This window comes from Channa argus, chromosome 7, assembly GCF_033026475.1.
Source record: "Channa argus isolate prfri chromosome 7, Channa argus male v1.0, whole genome shotgun sequence".
In the NCBI taxonomy this organism is placed as follows: domain Eukaryota; kingdom Metazoa; phylum Chordata; class Actinopteri; order Anabantiformes; family Channidae; genus Channa; species Channa argus.
In genome coordinates this window covers 2,683,576-2,696,153 of record NC_090203.1, presented here as the reverse complement: position 1 = coordinate 2,696,153, position 12,578 = coordinate 2,683,576, and the positions used below count along the sequence as shown (strand labels likewise).

The 12,578-nt window shown below is 42.6% G+C and overlaps 1 protein-coding gene across 6 annotated transcripts in view; it reads right to left on the bottom strand.

Moving 5' to 3' along the window:
- sema6cb (semaphorin 6Cb) overlaps positions 1-12,578 on the bottom strand; it is a 136,199-nt gene that overhangs the window by 55,811 nt on the left and 67,810 nt on the right. For all 6 annotated transcript variants that reach the window (XM_067509349.1, XM_067509352.1, XM_067509353.1 and 3 more), the window contains one exon: positions 4,011-4,211. In XM_067509349.1, coding sequence (XP_067365450.1) covers positions 4,011-4,152 — 142 coding nt within the window. In that variant the 5' untranslated portion in view covers positions 4,153-4,211. The remainder of the gene's footprint in view (positions 1-4,010; positions 4,212-12,578) is intronic.

Here is a 12,578-nt window from a genome sequence, read left to right as displayed (position 1 = left end):
AATAAATGGCTCCCGGTAAGCATTTCTTAACAGACACGTCTGGGGACTGTGCCAAGTGAGAACAAGGAAACAAATCAAAAAAACATCTCAATGGAGAGACGGTCTGTCTGGTCAGCCCACATTTAAATAGCACTCGTCTGTCTGCGAGGTCACGAGAGTTCACTTAGTGTTGTCATGAATGCAATTTCAGTGCATTCACCTGCAGAAATCGCCCCGAAGAAGCTCCTTACAAATGATCCCACGTGGTTTAAAAAAACGTAAACTTTCTGTTACCACGGGCAGCTTGTGTATACGATTAAATGCTCATGCATAAGTAAAATGTGTGCACCAAGAACACGGAGATGAGATGAACAGAGCAAAGTGGTGGAAAGAGAGACCTACGATGCTCGACGGGAGAATTTCATTTTTTCTTTCTTCCACTTCTGCATTTTAATTCCATCTCCCCGTCTCCTGCTTGGACGGGAGACTAACTCACTGGGGGGAAACCTTAGTTTAAACATTGGGAGATGGTGTCGGGTACTTTAAATAATAGAATGGCGGCCAGTAACTGCTCAATACCGACACCAGGCTGTCTGCCACATCACAGAGACCTTCCTCTGCCATTTCCTTTTATTTCAACCAGCTCAAGGCCACGATGCTCTGAATCTGTGAAGTACCGTATTAAGTACCCTCCAGCCTCTCATGTGACCGGGGTTGCTGCTGAATTAGCAATCCCCGCTAGAGATACGCCACAATCTGAAATTAGTCTCTCTACAGGGAGCTGTACGTTTCCCCAACCGCTCGTCTTGAATCGACTGTTTAAAGATTTAAATGCCTAATGCCTGGCTGAGTGCTGGACCTTGCTGTGCTGTCTGGTGAAGAGAGTCCCAGTGGCTCACAAGCCCTCCCCACAATCCTGCCCCTGGCGAATGAGGATTTCTAATTACTCTTCAGCACTTTCAAATCCAAACATCCTTTCAAGTTTAGGGGGCAGCCGGAGCACTGCTCTGGGCAAATCCACGAGCAGGTGATGGCGCCTGAAGTTATTTACGCATTCTGTGTATGAAGGCACATGCAACTCTGCTGGCCCAAAGACTCAGTCCAACCAGGATCTGGCATCATTAAATGGGGTTAATTCATGGATATGCATCCAGAATTATTGCTCTGACCATAAAAGCTGTGCCCAGCAGGAATAAACAACACATTGCATTTACAGCTGCACTTATTAATCAGCAAGAGGCTCTGGGTTCAGACGATTCCCCCAAATGAATGTTACAGCCCGTGCACCAGAATGAAATACTGAACCTCCTGAATCCTCAAGCAACCACAAAGTCCGATTTCTAGTCGCACTATGGATGGTTAGGTTCATTAAGTTAGTTATAAATGTTATAACTATTCAACTAACATTGAGCTGGTTGTAGCTTCACAATGGCCTGAGCCAAAAGAACAGAATATTACCTAAGAGGTTTCAAATGTAGTCCATCCAAAAATCAATGAAACACAAACATAGCCGCCCATTTTTCTACTATTTAATACAATCAGCAAAGCAACACCACACTACAAGCTCAACAGGGGCAGGGCTGCATTTTATATCCGATGCTGTCATCTCAGGACGAGCCAACTACTACAGGCCTGGAAATAACCGAGTCAATTACATGTTCTCAACAACTAATTAGACATTTGGACATTTTTCAGGTTCAAAGCCCAAATATTCGAGAGTTCCAACCTCTTGATGGTGAAGATTTGCTCCCAGTCCCCATCTGATATGATGGTAAACTCATTATCTCTGCTATTACAGTGCCGATCAGCCAAAATAGAAAACAATCAAGCATCACATGATAAATTGATTAATTTAGAAAATAAAGTTAATCCATAACAAGCAACAACAGTGCGAATAAGAATGTGATCTCTGTCTGTATTCATTCAGGATCATTTGGGGGGGAAAAACCGATTGGGCAAAAGCTCAGACTTACTGAGACGGCCTGAAAGAACCAAAGTGTGGCTAATAGAAAAATGACATAAATACACAGTTTGAGAGATTTACGTGTACGTGGAGCCATTTCTCAGAGGAGCGGCTGACGAGGGGCTTAGGGGCAAATAAAAACATAGTGTGGAGTTATTTTCCCAATCGGCCAAAGTAAAGTTCTGTAGAGATTTACAATGAACAGCTGGGAGTTCAGAGTGGAGTGTGTTGCTGACTCACTATCTGCGACACAAATAACAAGTCAGGTCTAAACAAGCACCTATCGGAAAGTTGTCCTAAACAGTAGATGCCAATGCAATTTAGCTGAAGTTTCATGTGGGGCTCAGCCCAACTTTGGAGTTTTTTTTTATTTTTATTTTGGCAGGACAAAAAGGGTTGTGCATTTTAACACTCATATCTCACAGCATCACTGCTCCAAGTCAAACGCTTCAGGGCTCCGGTGGAAAGTTCAAAACACTCCTTATTCACACGTACACGACGTCAAACAATATTGTTTTAACACTGAAACGGCCTAAACCTGTCTTCTACTATAGGTTATCCAGCATAAAAATATCTGGCCGTGCATTTAAAAACCTAAAGTCGGTCAATCCAGCTCTGGATTTATTCTGTACCAAATAAATAAATACAAGGCCAAATGCTGAAGTGAGTCATCTGCCCACTTCCTAAGAAAAGCAACAACTTGGGTATGATTTCATGGACTTCAGTACGAGGAAGTGCTACGATTCATAATGGATGTATTACAGACTTGTGGGAGACCTTGTGCTCTGCTGTCACCTGCTGGAACCAAAGGTGACAAATTGCTCTCATTACACCTGGGACGGAGCTCCACATATAGCACTATTAGCGTAGCTATTTCTGCTAATGGTTGCGTTACTCTCTTCCAGATAGATCAATTACAGTGTGTGGGGCCACAGTCTCGGCCACCTCTTAAATCTATTATAGGCCATTACATTTAGCTGCCACGGCCTCTTCCATCGACCTCCCCAGCAATTGGGTGGCACTGATGGTTCCTTAGGGTGGTCTTATGAAGCAGTGTCTGAAGGGTGTCACGGACGTCAACGATCCTCCTCAGTTGAAATGATTTCTCATAGCTGATGCTGAACTCTTGAGCTAAGGTGCAATCATATGTTGGACTGGCTGATATTTTGCCATTAGCTCTTATAGACTGTGAGTGGAACTGTAATTGTGATCGTTTTTAAATGTATTTCGTCCAAATTAAAAGTTTTAATTGTTTATATTTTGAAAAAAAAAAAAAATCTTACACATGGAATAATATTCATATCCTGCAAGATTATGATCAGCTGTTGCCTTTTCATTTCTAATGCAGGTCATGTTTACACTGGATTTTCAAAACCTTTGGACAGTTCTAGTGACGGATCGACAGCACTACGGTAAACTATGGAGAAAAATGGAATTCTGAAGACTTTGGACAACTTAAATGGCAGCTTAAGAAGCAAAACAGGTTCGTTGGCAAAGCCCCCACAACAACATTCTTATTAGTATTGTGATATTGATTTCATGCAAGTCTTACAGCCTCGAGCCAGGGAGTTGTTTTCTTTGGTTCAAGCTAATGTGAAACTGTTTATGTTTTGTGAGGGATTTCTTTAGCTGTAACTGAAAGTGACTTGGATGTGAAAACGTTACAGCTAGTAATGCACCAAAATCCTGTTTTTCTTTGTAACATAAAAAAAAAAAAAAACAACGATTCACTCATTTCTGATTATAACTCTAAATCCAACTCTTAATCTTCATAACTCATCTCAGCTTTATGTGAGACTTGGGTTAACTTGCGTCTTCCTGCATGTTGCCGCAAGTGCTTTCCATGTGGAAATGGCCTTTTCCACACAAAGTCAACAAAACAACTGCAATCCATCGGATGAATAAACCTCTGCACATTTACTCGCTGCAAACATGCCCTTAAACACATCCTCCTCACTAAGCCGTGTTCCCCCGTGAGGAGATAATACCTTAGTGACCCTTCACTTTACTTTTACTTCTATTTCGGCAACAGGGATCGCCATGGCAACGCAACAGATTTTGAACTTACATTCTCTGCCCACGATGCCGATTGGTTCGAGGTCTTGGGGGAACGGCGTGGCCCCTGAGGAGAGCTGAGGTAAGAAGGCGGCTAAGGTGAGAGCCAAGATGGCTGGCAGGACAGGTCGAGGTGAGCTGGGCATCACCCTCATTTTGGCAGGAGAGGAGACCTCACTAGAAACACATGGCCCACAGCAGATTCACCTCCCACCTAAAGAGAGACATAATATTATCTGGGTTATCTGAGCACACAGTGAATACATACCGTTACAACTGAGTTGAAAATTTTACTGGGTTTTGTGAGACACTGTCTAATCAGAGTAAAGTTTGAAAATTAGGTTAATGCCGATATGTGGTTTCGTGTCGTGTCGGCTGAACAGTGCGGACACAAACACGCACGTAAAAAAAATGTATATTGATGGAGTCCAAAAGAGAACCAGGCGCAGGGAGCAGCCTGAGGAGCAGTCAGGGCCCCATCAGTCTGGTGTCTTCAGGTCCTGATGTCAGCATTAATTACCTGTGGTAAACATCTGTATGTGGGTATTCAAACTGCGTGTGACACAGCTGTAAGAAGGTCATTTCAAATCCCATCTCAATGTAATAACGTATTAGTGTGAATGTGGCGGGTATCTCTGTGTGTGGGACTAATGGCACAATGGGGTCCTATCCAGGACCACTGGATAGGACCACTCACTCAGAATGTGGGCTTAGATGAGCTACCGGATCCTAAAGACAGAAAAATGACAATACAAATGATATTAGGTTTAATATTTTTAAAGACATAGAAGGAATCATGTGGTTTGCATAATCACAGGAGCAACTCAGCAGGTGAGGAATGTTAAGTGCACTACCAACAGAAAAGTCAAAGATGAGACAATACCACAGAACGTGTTTGACAAGCGAAGTGCAGGGCACATCCAGGAAAAAACCAGCAGTGACAGCTTAGTGTGCAAAGACGATCCACCTCGTTGAGCTACATAAATTCACATCAACTATTTTCAATAAACTGCCTGGCAAACGAGATCTGAGAATCAAAACGGTTTAGATAAAAAGTTGGAGTCATGCTTCTGTTTGGGAATAATTAAAAACAGTGCTGGTGCACAAAGCAAGACTGTGTTCAAATGTTAATTTCCACATCTGTTTGATATCTGAGGGGAGAAGCAGTGACAGATGGATGGCAGTGGGATTTGTCGAAACAGACTTTGACGACCTGTGCCCACCGCCAGCTTATTAAGGGCAATGTGTCCTCCAAAGGTTCCGTACAAGCCCCCCCCAAGCTTATGTACAGAGTCACTTGGCAGTGAGACTCGGGCCACATGGTTTTAAGTACGAGCAGAAAAATTAAGTCAACTGGGACGTGAACTGTCATCAATATTGATAATAGTCTGCTTCATTTAAATTCAGCGGACAAAGCTGCATTTAGCAATAAGGTCGAGCTACGATCACAACACTATAAATTTAGTGGGTGGGTGTCTGCTCGTGTTTACTTTGTGACAGCAGCTTGTGTGGTCTGCCTGAGGCGATATGAGGACAATGTACCTTACGGATTAGACTTGTGCCATGGATGTTTGTTTCTGTCGTTAGAACAAACCTGTTATGTTGCAGGGGTATTACTCCAGAAGACAAATCCAAGAGGAAAATGCCTTCAAAATATCCAAAACATCCAACGAGGACAAGCGGGCCAAAAGAAAGCCCTGTAAAAGCTTAAATTACCCACAAAAAGCGATCTACAGCCCACTACTCTTAAGAATATGTACAGCCAGCCACCCCAGAAACAAATGTAAGCGGCATATTAAGATCTTTGCAACGGCGGGAGGCAGAGATCATTTATTGACAACCTACAGGAAGGGAGCCAGCAGTCATGATGCATGCAAAACAGGAACACAGTGACTAAAAGAGCTTATGCAAGACCAGTTATATACACTGAAATTCAAGATAACACCTCTAACACCGGGTGAGACGCAGTAGTCTCTTCATGATTTTATCGCCAACCTGAGCTGGAGACATTTCTTTGCGAGACTTCCCGCATTCAAGTAAGTGAGAAAGTGCCCAGTGACGAGGGGACAGGAGGGGTCTGCCTCCAGGCCGTGTCAAATATGAGATTTCAGAGTCAATGGCCACATCATTGGAACATTTAGTGTCAGTGAGCAGCACATTAAATAGAAACAGAGGAACACACCATCACACGAGACGTCTGATAAACAAAAAGAAAAACAACCTCCTGTGACTGCAAGTTGCTGCAGAACCAGTTAGTCTGACCGGTCACGGCCCTGAGCCATTTTCTGTGTGGGAACCAGTCATAAGTAAGAATAAAGGTGAAGGATTATGTAAAAAAAAAACAAACAAAAAAAAGCGCGTGATTGATTGATGAGCTTTCCGCCAAATTCAGTCAACAGTGAAGTGAAACTCCGTGTCAGGATCTGATCAGACAACTTAAGATTTCAAATGCAAGACAGACTTTTGGCAGGTTTTTCTCTGCATGGTCGTATCACAATGTTGGAGATTTATGTGTTCACAGACTGTGTGAGAGGGTTTTAGGTAAGTTATTAATGCCACAAAAGAAACTATCCTTTAATCTTGCATCTAAATTAGTCGTGTGCATGTGCTGTTAAAAAATCGTGCACCGGTTTACACATTTTTGGGTCACAGCTATGGTTGAAGTAGCATCGTGATGCGTGACGTACATAAAGTTTTGACAACTTGGAACTGAATGCATCAGATACGGTGTCTTGTCTTCTTTGTTCACCGTGTCCTAGGGCTTGGACAGGAGCACTTGGACCATTTTGTTTTTCACAAAGTGGACTTGTTAAGCCACCTGGCAGACTTTCAGTTGGGTCTATAAGGTGGGTGATGGGATAGTATGAGACATTCGTTTGGTTTAGACGACAGCGTTACACCTGCAGATTGATGACACATATCCACACTGAATCGTGGAGTCCCGAAGCACAAATGAGACTAAAATAATAAGACAATCTTGGCCTTTATTACTTCACATGGATGAGGCCACGGAGTCATTTAAATTCATCCACAAACTCATGCAAGTCAGTTTTTATGTTTTATAGCCCCCACTCGGCTGAGGAAAACAGGCCTATAAAAAGTCACATTTAACATCTAAATTCCGGTTCTATCCTCAAATCCACCGCTTCGCACTGTACGTACCTGTCAGCTCTGGGGACGTATATTTCCTGCCAACACCTGCTGCACACAACAACAGCAACAACAAAGCATCATTCTAAGGCCGAATCCCCCTCGAACATCCCATGGCCTTTCGTACGAGCCACAAAACGAAATACAACGATTCTCTTTAACTTTGTGCTTGGATTTGCCTTTTCTTTTGGCTGTGGAAACATTGTGTCCCACCAGCCTCCACTCCGACATAATTGTGGCAGATGCTGGACAGCATAATAAGTGAGCCTATTCCTGCTACCTTTGATCATTTCAGACACAATTAGCCACATAACTCTCAGCTCTCAGTTGGAGGTTGTGAAACAGGCTCTTATGCCGGGCTCCACCATTACACCAGGACGATAGTGATGAAATAATTAGTTAAATATACAGTGTGGTTGAGGTCTGGCCAACAGAGGGGCAAAAATGGCAAAATTAAAGACAGATGCTAATGGCGGACGGCAGAGGGGAGGTGGGGATGTTACACATTTTATCGTAATAAACATGGAGCACTGTGATGCTGCCTGTGGAGCCTTTGCACATAGATTAGTGTTCTGGCCTGTTCCAACCAGCAGTTCTTAAATACAGAATCAACCCTTAAAGCAGCCATACGCTGAGAAAATGAAGACTTTCTGATGATTAAAGGTTCATTTTCCTTTAGCATTAAGAAATAATGTTGTTCTTGTTTTCCCTGCTTTGTTTTGTTAGACCAGTAGAGGGGGAAAAAAAATTAAAAATAAATCTGCCTCATGATTTTTTTTTGTTGTCAAAACAACCACATGGGAATTATAATGTGACAGGCAGAAAAACAACACGTGATATAGTTGGTGCATGGTGAAACAAACATTTCATTGTTAGGGCCTCACAGCCATATTGTCTCTCCTCAAACTCCTTTTTGGAAGGTTCATCCGATCACCAATCTCACTGCAGTCCCATGATACGAATCACACAGCTGTTTTTCCTCGTAAAGCTCACGTCCTCTCGGCATTCACTCTGCACAAACAGGCATCGCTGACTGTCACAAATAGCAGAGAACGGTTGCAGGAAAGGTTTCCTAAGGGACACGCATACTAGTTAGTAAATGATGACCATGGATATTCTCCCCCCAAAATATGAACCATAATCCCCCTTTTGTTTTATGCAATTCATTCCTCTCAACCCTCTCAGACAGAAGATACTTTGCTAGATAGATTTCCAAAGGTTAACCTTGTAGATGTCATTGAAATGGTGATCAGGCAGCATTGGGCAATAATTGAAACAACAGCCCCAACATGACACAGAGGTGGATTCGAATGGGTTTTACTACGGTGCAAATTAATTACAACCTGGGTTCAATTAAGAATCCTAGAAAAACCCCCAATCATTACTTTTCACTTTTACACATTTTTACACATGACTTGTGGGTTAACAGAGGTGTATAGTAACTAATGCAGCCATATTTGTTTAGTATTACAATGTATATGTTCTTATGCTCCTTTCTCCAGTTGCATTTTGAAAATTTGTTCCCGAATGAAAAGTGCATTATAAGTTAAATGATTATTATTATTTTAGTATATTTCATGTCATCAGGGTGTCTTTGTGGCAACATTTTTAAAAAGCTATTAGCATCTTCACTTGACAAGAAGTCACGGTTTGATTGTTGCCATTTTCCAAGAATGTAAAAAAAATAAATTAAAAAAATCAATTGTCCCTGAAGTCCTTTAATTCTTGGATAAGTATGTCAACTGGCTGCTCTCGGTATAATGTAGTCATTCTTAGAGTGTCTGCATTGTGCCCTGGTAGGCAGAGGGTAAGATAGTATCCAGGATGAGATGTGTCTGTCAGGGGGAGGTTGAGACCCTCCTTGCCATCAATGCCACTCAGCCTCTTCCCAAGGGAATCCTGCTTTAACCTCGGTGCCAGCACAGTTCAGACGAGTGACAGGTTGTCCTGTCAGAGAGGCCATTGATTGTCACCCCATGTCAGACTACTCTACTCTGTCCTCATCGAAGGATCCCCACAGATTAGAGCCTGGTTTATACTTGAGCTTCTTTGGCAGATCTTTAGAGGATTGATGTCAAAGGGAAACCAGGCTGACAGCAAGAGCCAACAAAAGTAGTGAAAACCGTTCCAGTATTTCACTGATGTGATGCACACTATCAATTGTGAGAGCAATGATGAAAATATTGGTGTCTCACTGAGCCTCCAGTATTGAATAAGAGTGGAAATTGTTGTGTAACTGCTTTGTGCACGGGTATCACTCTCAGTGAAAAGGACCGCTGCTGGTAGTCAGACCTACTCTTGGGACGTCCTCGTCAGCCAGCCGGTTTGGCCAGACTTCAAACAGAGGGATCTATGCAGGACTCAGACAGTGAGACGATTCTCTGATCGATCTGAAAAAAACAAAAAAAACAAAAAAAAACCCACTGCAGACATCATCCATCTTCACGTTTATTTGCAGTGGGATTTAAAAAAAAAAAAATGAACTAAACCAAAAGGCTATCAGATCGGTGGAATCTTCATTTGTCTGCCTTCTGTTAATTATTTAGATTTATCTTCATAGAGGCCTTAAATTCCGTGTCAGCCAAAGGATCCACCTTCATTCTTCTGTGGCCTTTATGGATTTTTCAAACGAGTCTTTCCTTGGGGGTCATCTCATCAAACCGATCAGTTTAAAATATGCTGGGCAGCGATTGCCTTCGCCCATTTCCCTTTCTCCTCTTCATACATAAAAGTGAATGTTAACTACCCCCTTCTCCTCTCAATCTCCCTGCCATCAATAATTCAGGATGTTATTGAGAAACACTACCTGAAGCCTGTATTGACAGAAATCCAAGCGCCGTCACTCCCTCAAGGGCGTCATAATTGGATACCCCCCGAGGCTACTGATGTGAAATGCCGAGCAAGAGGGGAAAGCAGCGAGAGTCGATGTTTTCTGTATTTTGTGTGTTTCCATTTTTAACTTCTATTCAAGGGACTCCAATCTGACCCAACAACCGAAGTTACACAACTAATCGAGTGGGGTAACGTGAGTGCGTGAGTGAGTGAGTGGGGGGCAGTTTCAAACTTTACAGAGCGGAACTATATGCATTAATTTAAATAAGTTGCACATATTCCTATTTAAGGGTCTGAGGACAAGGGTCTCAAATATATTAGCATGTTAAGCCCATTGAAACAAATCTTTAATTTGCAATATTGGGCTCTTGAATAATATTAGATTTAATAATCTTGTTTCATGCACCATTGAGCCCCATTAAGAAAAGAAAGACAAAAGGCAAAAATTCTATGGTAAACTAATGTATGTACATAATTAAAAGGTAATATGCACTGTTGTCTGCTTTGATATTGAAGCAACAGAAAAAGGGGCTGGTTGGAGGGACGTCCCCCAACACCTTCCAAACCGGTCACATATTCCCAGAGAACTGCTCACACTCTAACAAGAGCAAGAAGAGAGGAAGAAGCTAATTGGCTAAAGCAGCTATTCAACAGTCTGGGTAGGATGAATATATAGGAATAATATGCTTTAGAATATTAAGGGAATCTTTCCATTTGCCAAACTAATCTCTCAGTTTGGGCTCCAGGTCAAAGGAGAGAAGGTGGTTAAAGCATGTGGTGATGTTGACTGACCTCCTTGAAGCCCATTTGCAGGGAGAGACGATGCTCTGCAAAAGTTGCATTTTGTGTCGACTTTGAAGGAGCCACTTGTAACATTTGCTGTGTTGAGCTATTTAAACGGTTCATTTGTTTAACGAACAGCTAAAAGTTTGACAATTGTTTTCAAAGGGCACTGAATAACTTTGAGCACAGCTGTTGGTGGTTTTACTGGAGCCTTTCGATCAGGTTTTGCTTTGTGGATGTGCCTATGGATGTACATATACGTATTGCTATATAAATATTTCTTCTAGTGGGTTTACACTGTTTATGAGGCTTTCTAGAAGCTTGGCAAACCCTGAGTCTCTTGTCAACACACTAGGCAGAACACACTCCAAATAAATCTCGGGAAACAAAAGGAAAAACCTCATACGTCAGCAGAGCTGTGCCAATACGACAACAAGAATTAGCCCGGATATACAGTAAAGATGTCCAAATGGCAACATTGGACACTGAGCTAACAGCTTCCTCTTAACTGCGAGGTGGAGGGTTATCGAAAGAACCCAGAGTGGGAGCAAATGTTCATTTCCATTACATCTACTGGATTTGACAAAACGAAATAACATGGCACAGCCTAGATTAGCAACGCATGCTGTAGGTGAGGATGCTTCCGCTGAAGGCCACTGCTGTGACGACTTCATGGTGGCTTTGCGTCCGTTAGCTCGGTAGAGAGAGTCACACGTCTCTATTAACACAAAGGCGCTTTGATCTCCATCTCCCCCGTGGCACCAATTAGCTTGCTGCACCGTTTGCATTTTAAACTCTTTGCACTTCCTATTTTGAAAGACGTCTTGCATGAATTACCGGATCTCTTATTCCCTCTCGACGAAGAGTGAATTATGAGTGGCATCCCTCTAAAGTTGGGCTCAATCGAATGAGGGAACTCTACAAGTGCTCAAGGGAGAGGATGACAGTTTCCCTCACTGATCACCGCCGTTTCTCGCTTTGTGTGAAAATCTTTCACCCACTATAATAAAATTAGATGGCCTCCTGCTTTTTTCTGTTATTCCTGACAAAGGAGGGTGCATTTTTTGGGTGTGCCAAACCAGAGCCTTCCACTATAAAGATGAAACACACACACACACACACACACACACAGTAGTTGAGAACTGATCAAAGCAAGATAAATAGCTGTGAAGATTGTTCCACTGCCTTTACCCCTTGTTAGCGGAGGCAATCACACGGACGTCACCCAGAAGATCCATCCCTGTCACATTACCACAAGATTATAAAGAGAAAGGAGGGGGAGCAGGAAAGCTACCAAGGGAATGTGTGACAAAAATACATTTGCTGAATTTCCTTGTAACAAGAACGAAAGCTGCTGCTTTTATAAAAGAATGATTTTTGCTATCTGAGTGGTCGATGCTGATGAAGGGAAATATAAATCAAGGGTACAAGTGAGGCTTCTCGGAAAGAGTGCCTCACAGAGATAATGGCATCATCATGCCTGTGTGGTTCGCTACGCCTGCGAAGATTAAACACTTTATCATTGTCTTTAGGACAAACAGTCTCTGTACGTATAGCACACATCCAATTATTAGATGCCTTTTACGCTTAAAGCCGACATCCACGCGTCAGCTTCATCACGCAGCAGAAGCCTTAAGAGCAAAAGAAATAAATAAAGAGGGAGACGAGGCAGCAGTCTTATCGGGACAGCGCTACCTTTCAGGGCAGTAGCCCACAGTGGCAGCTGACCTCACTTTTATTACTGCCATCTCACACTGATGATATCATCTAAACACATACAGCAAGACCTGGGCACTTTCAAGCTCAGTTTATCTCC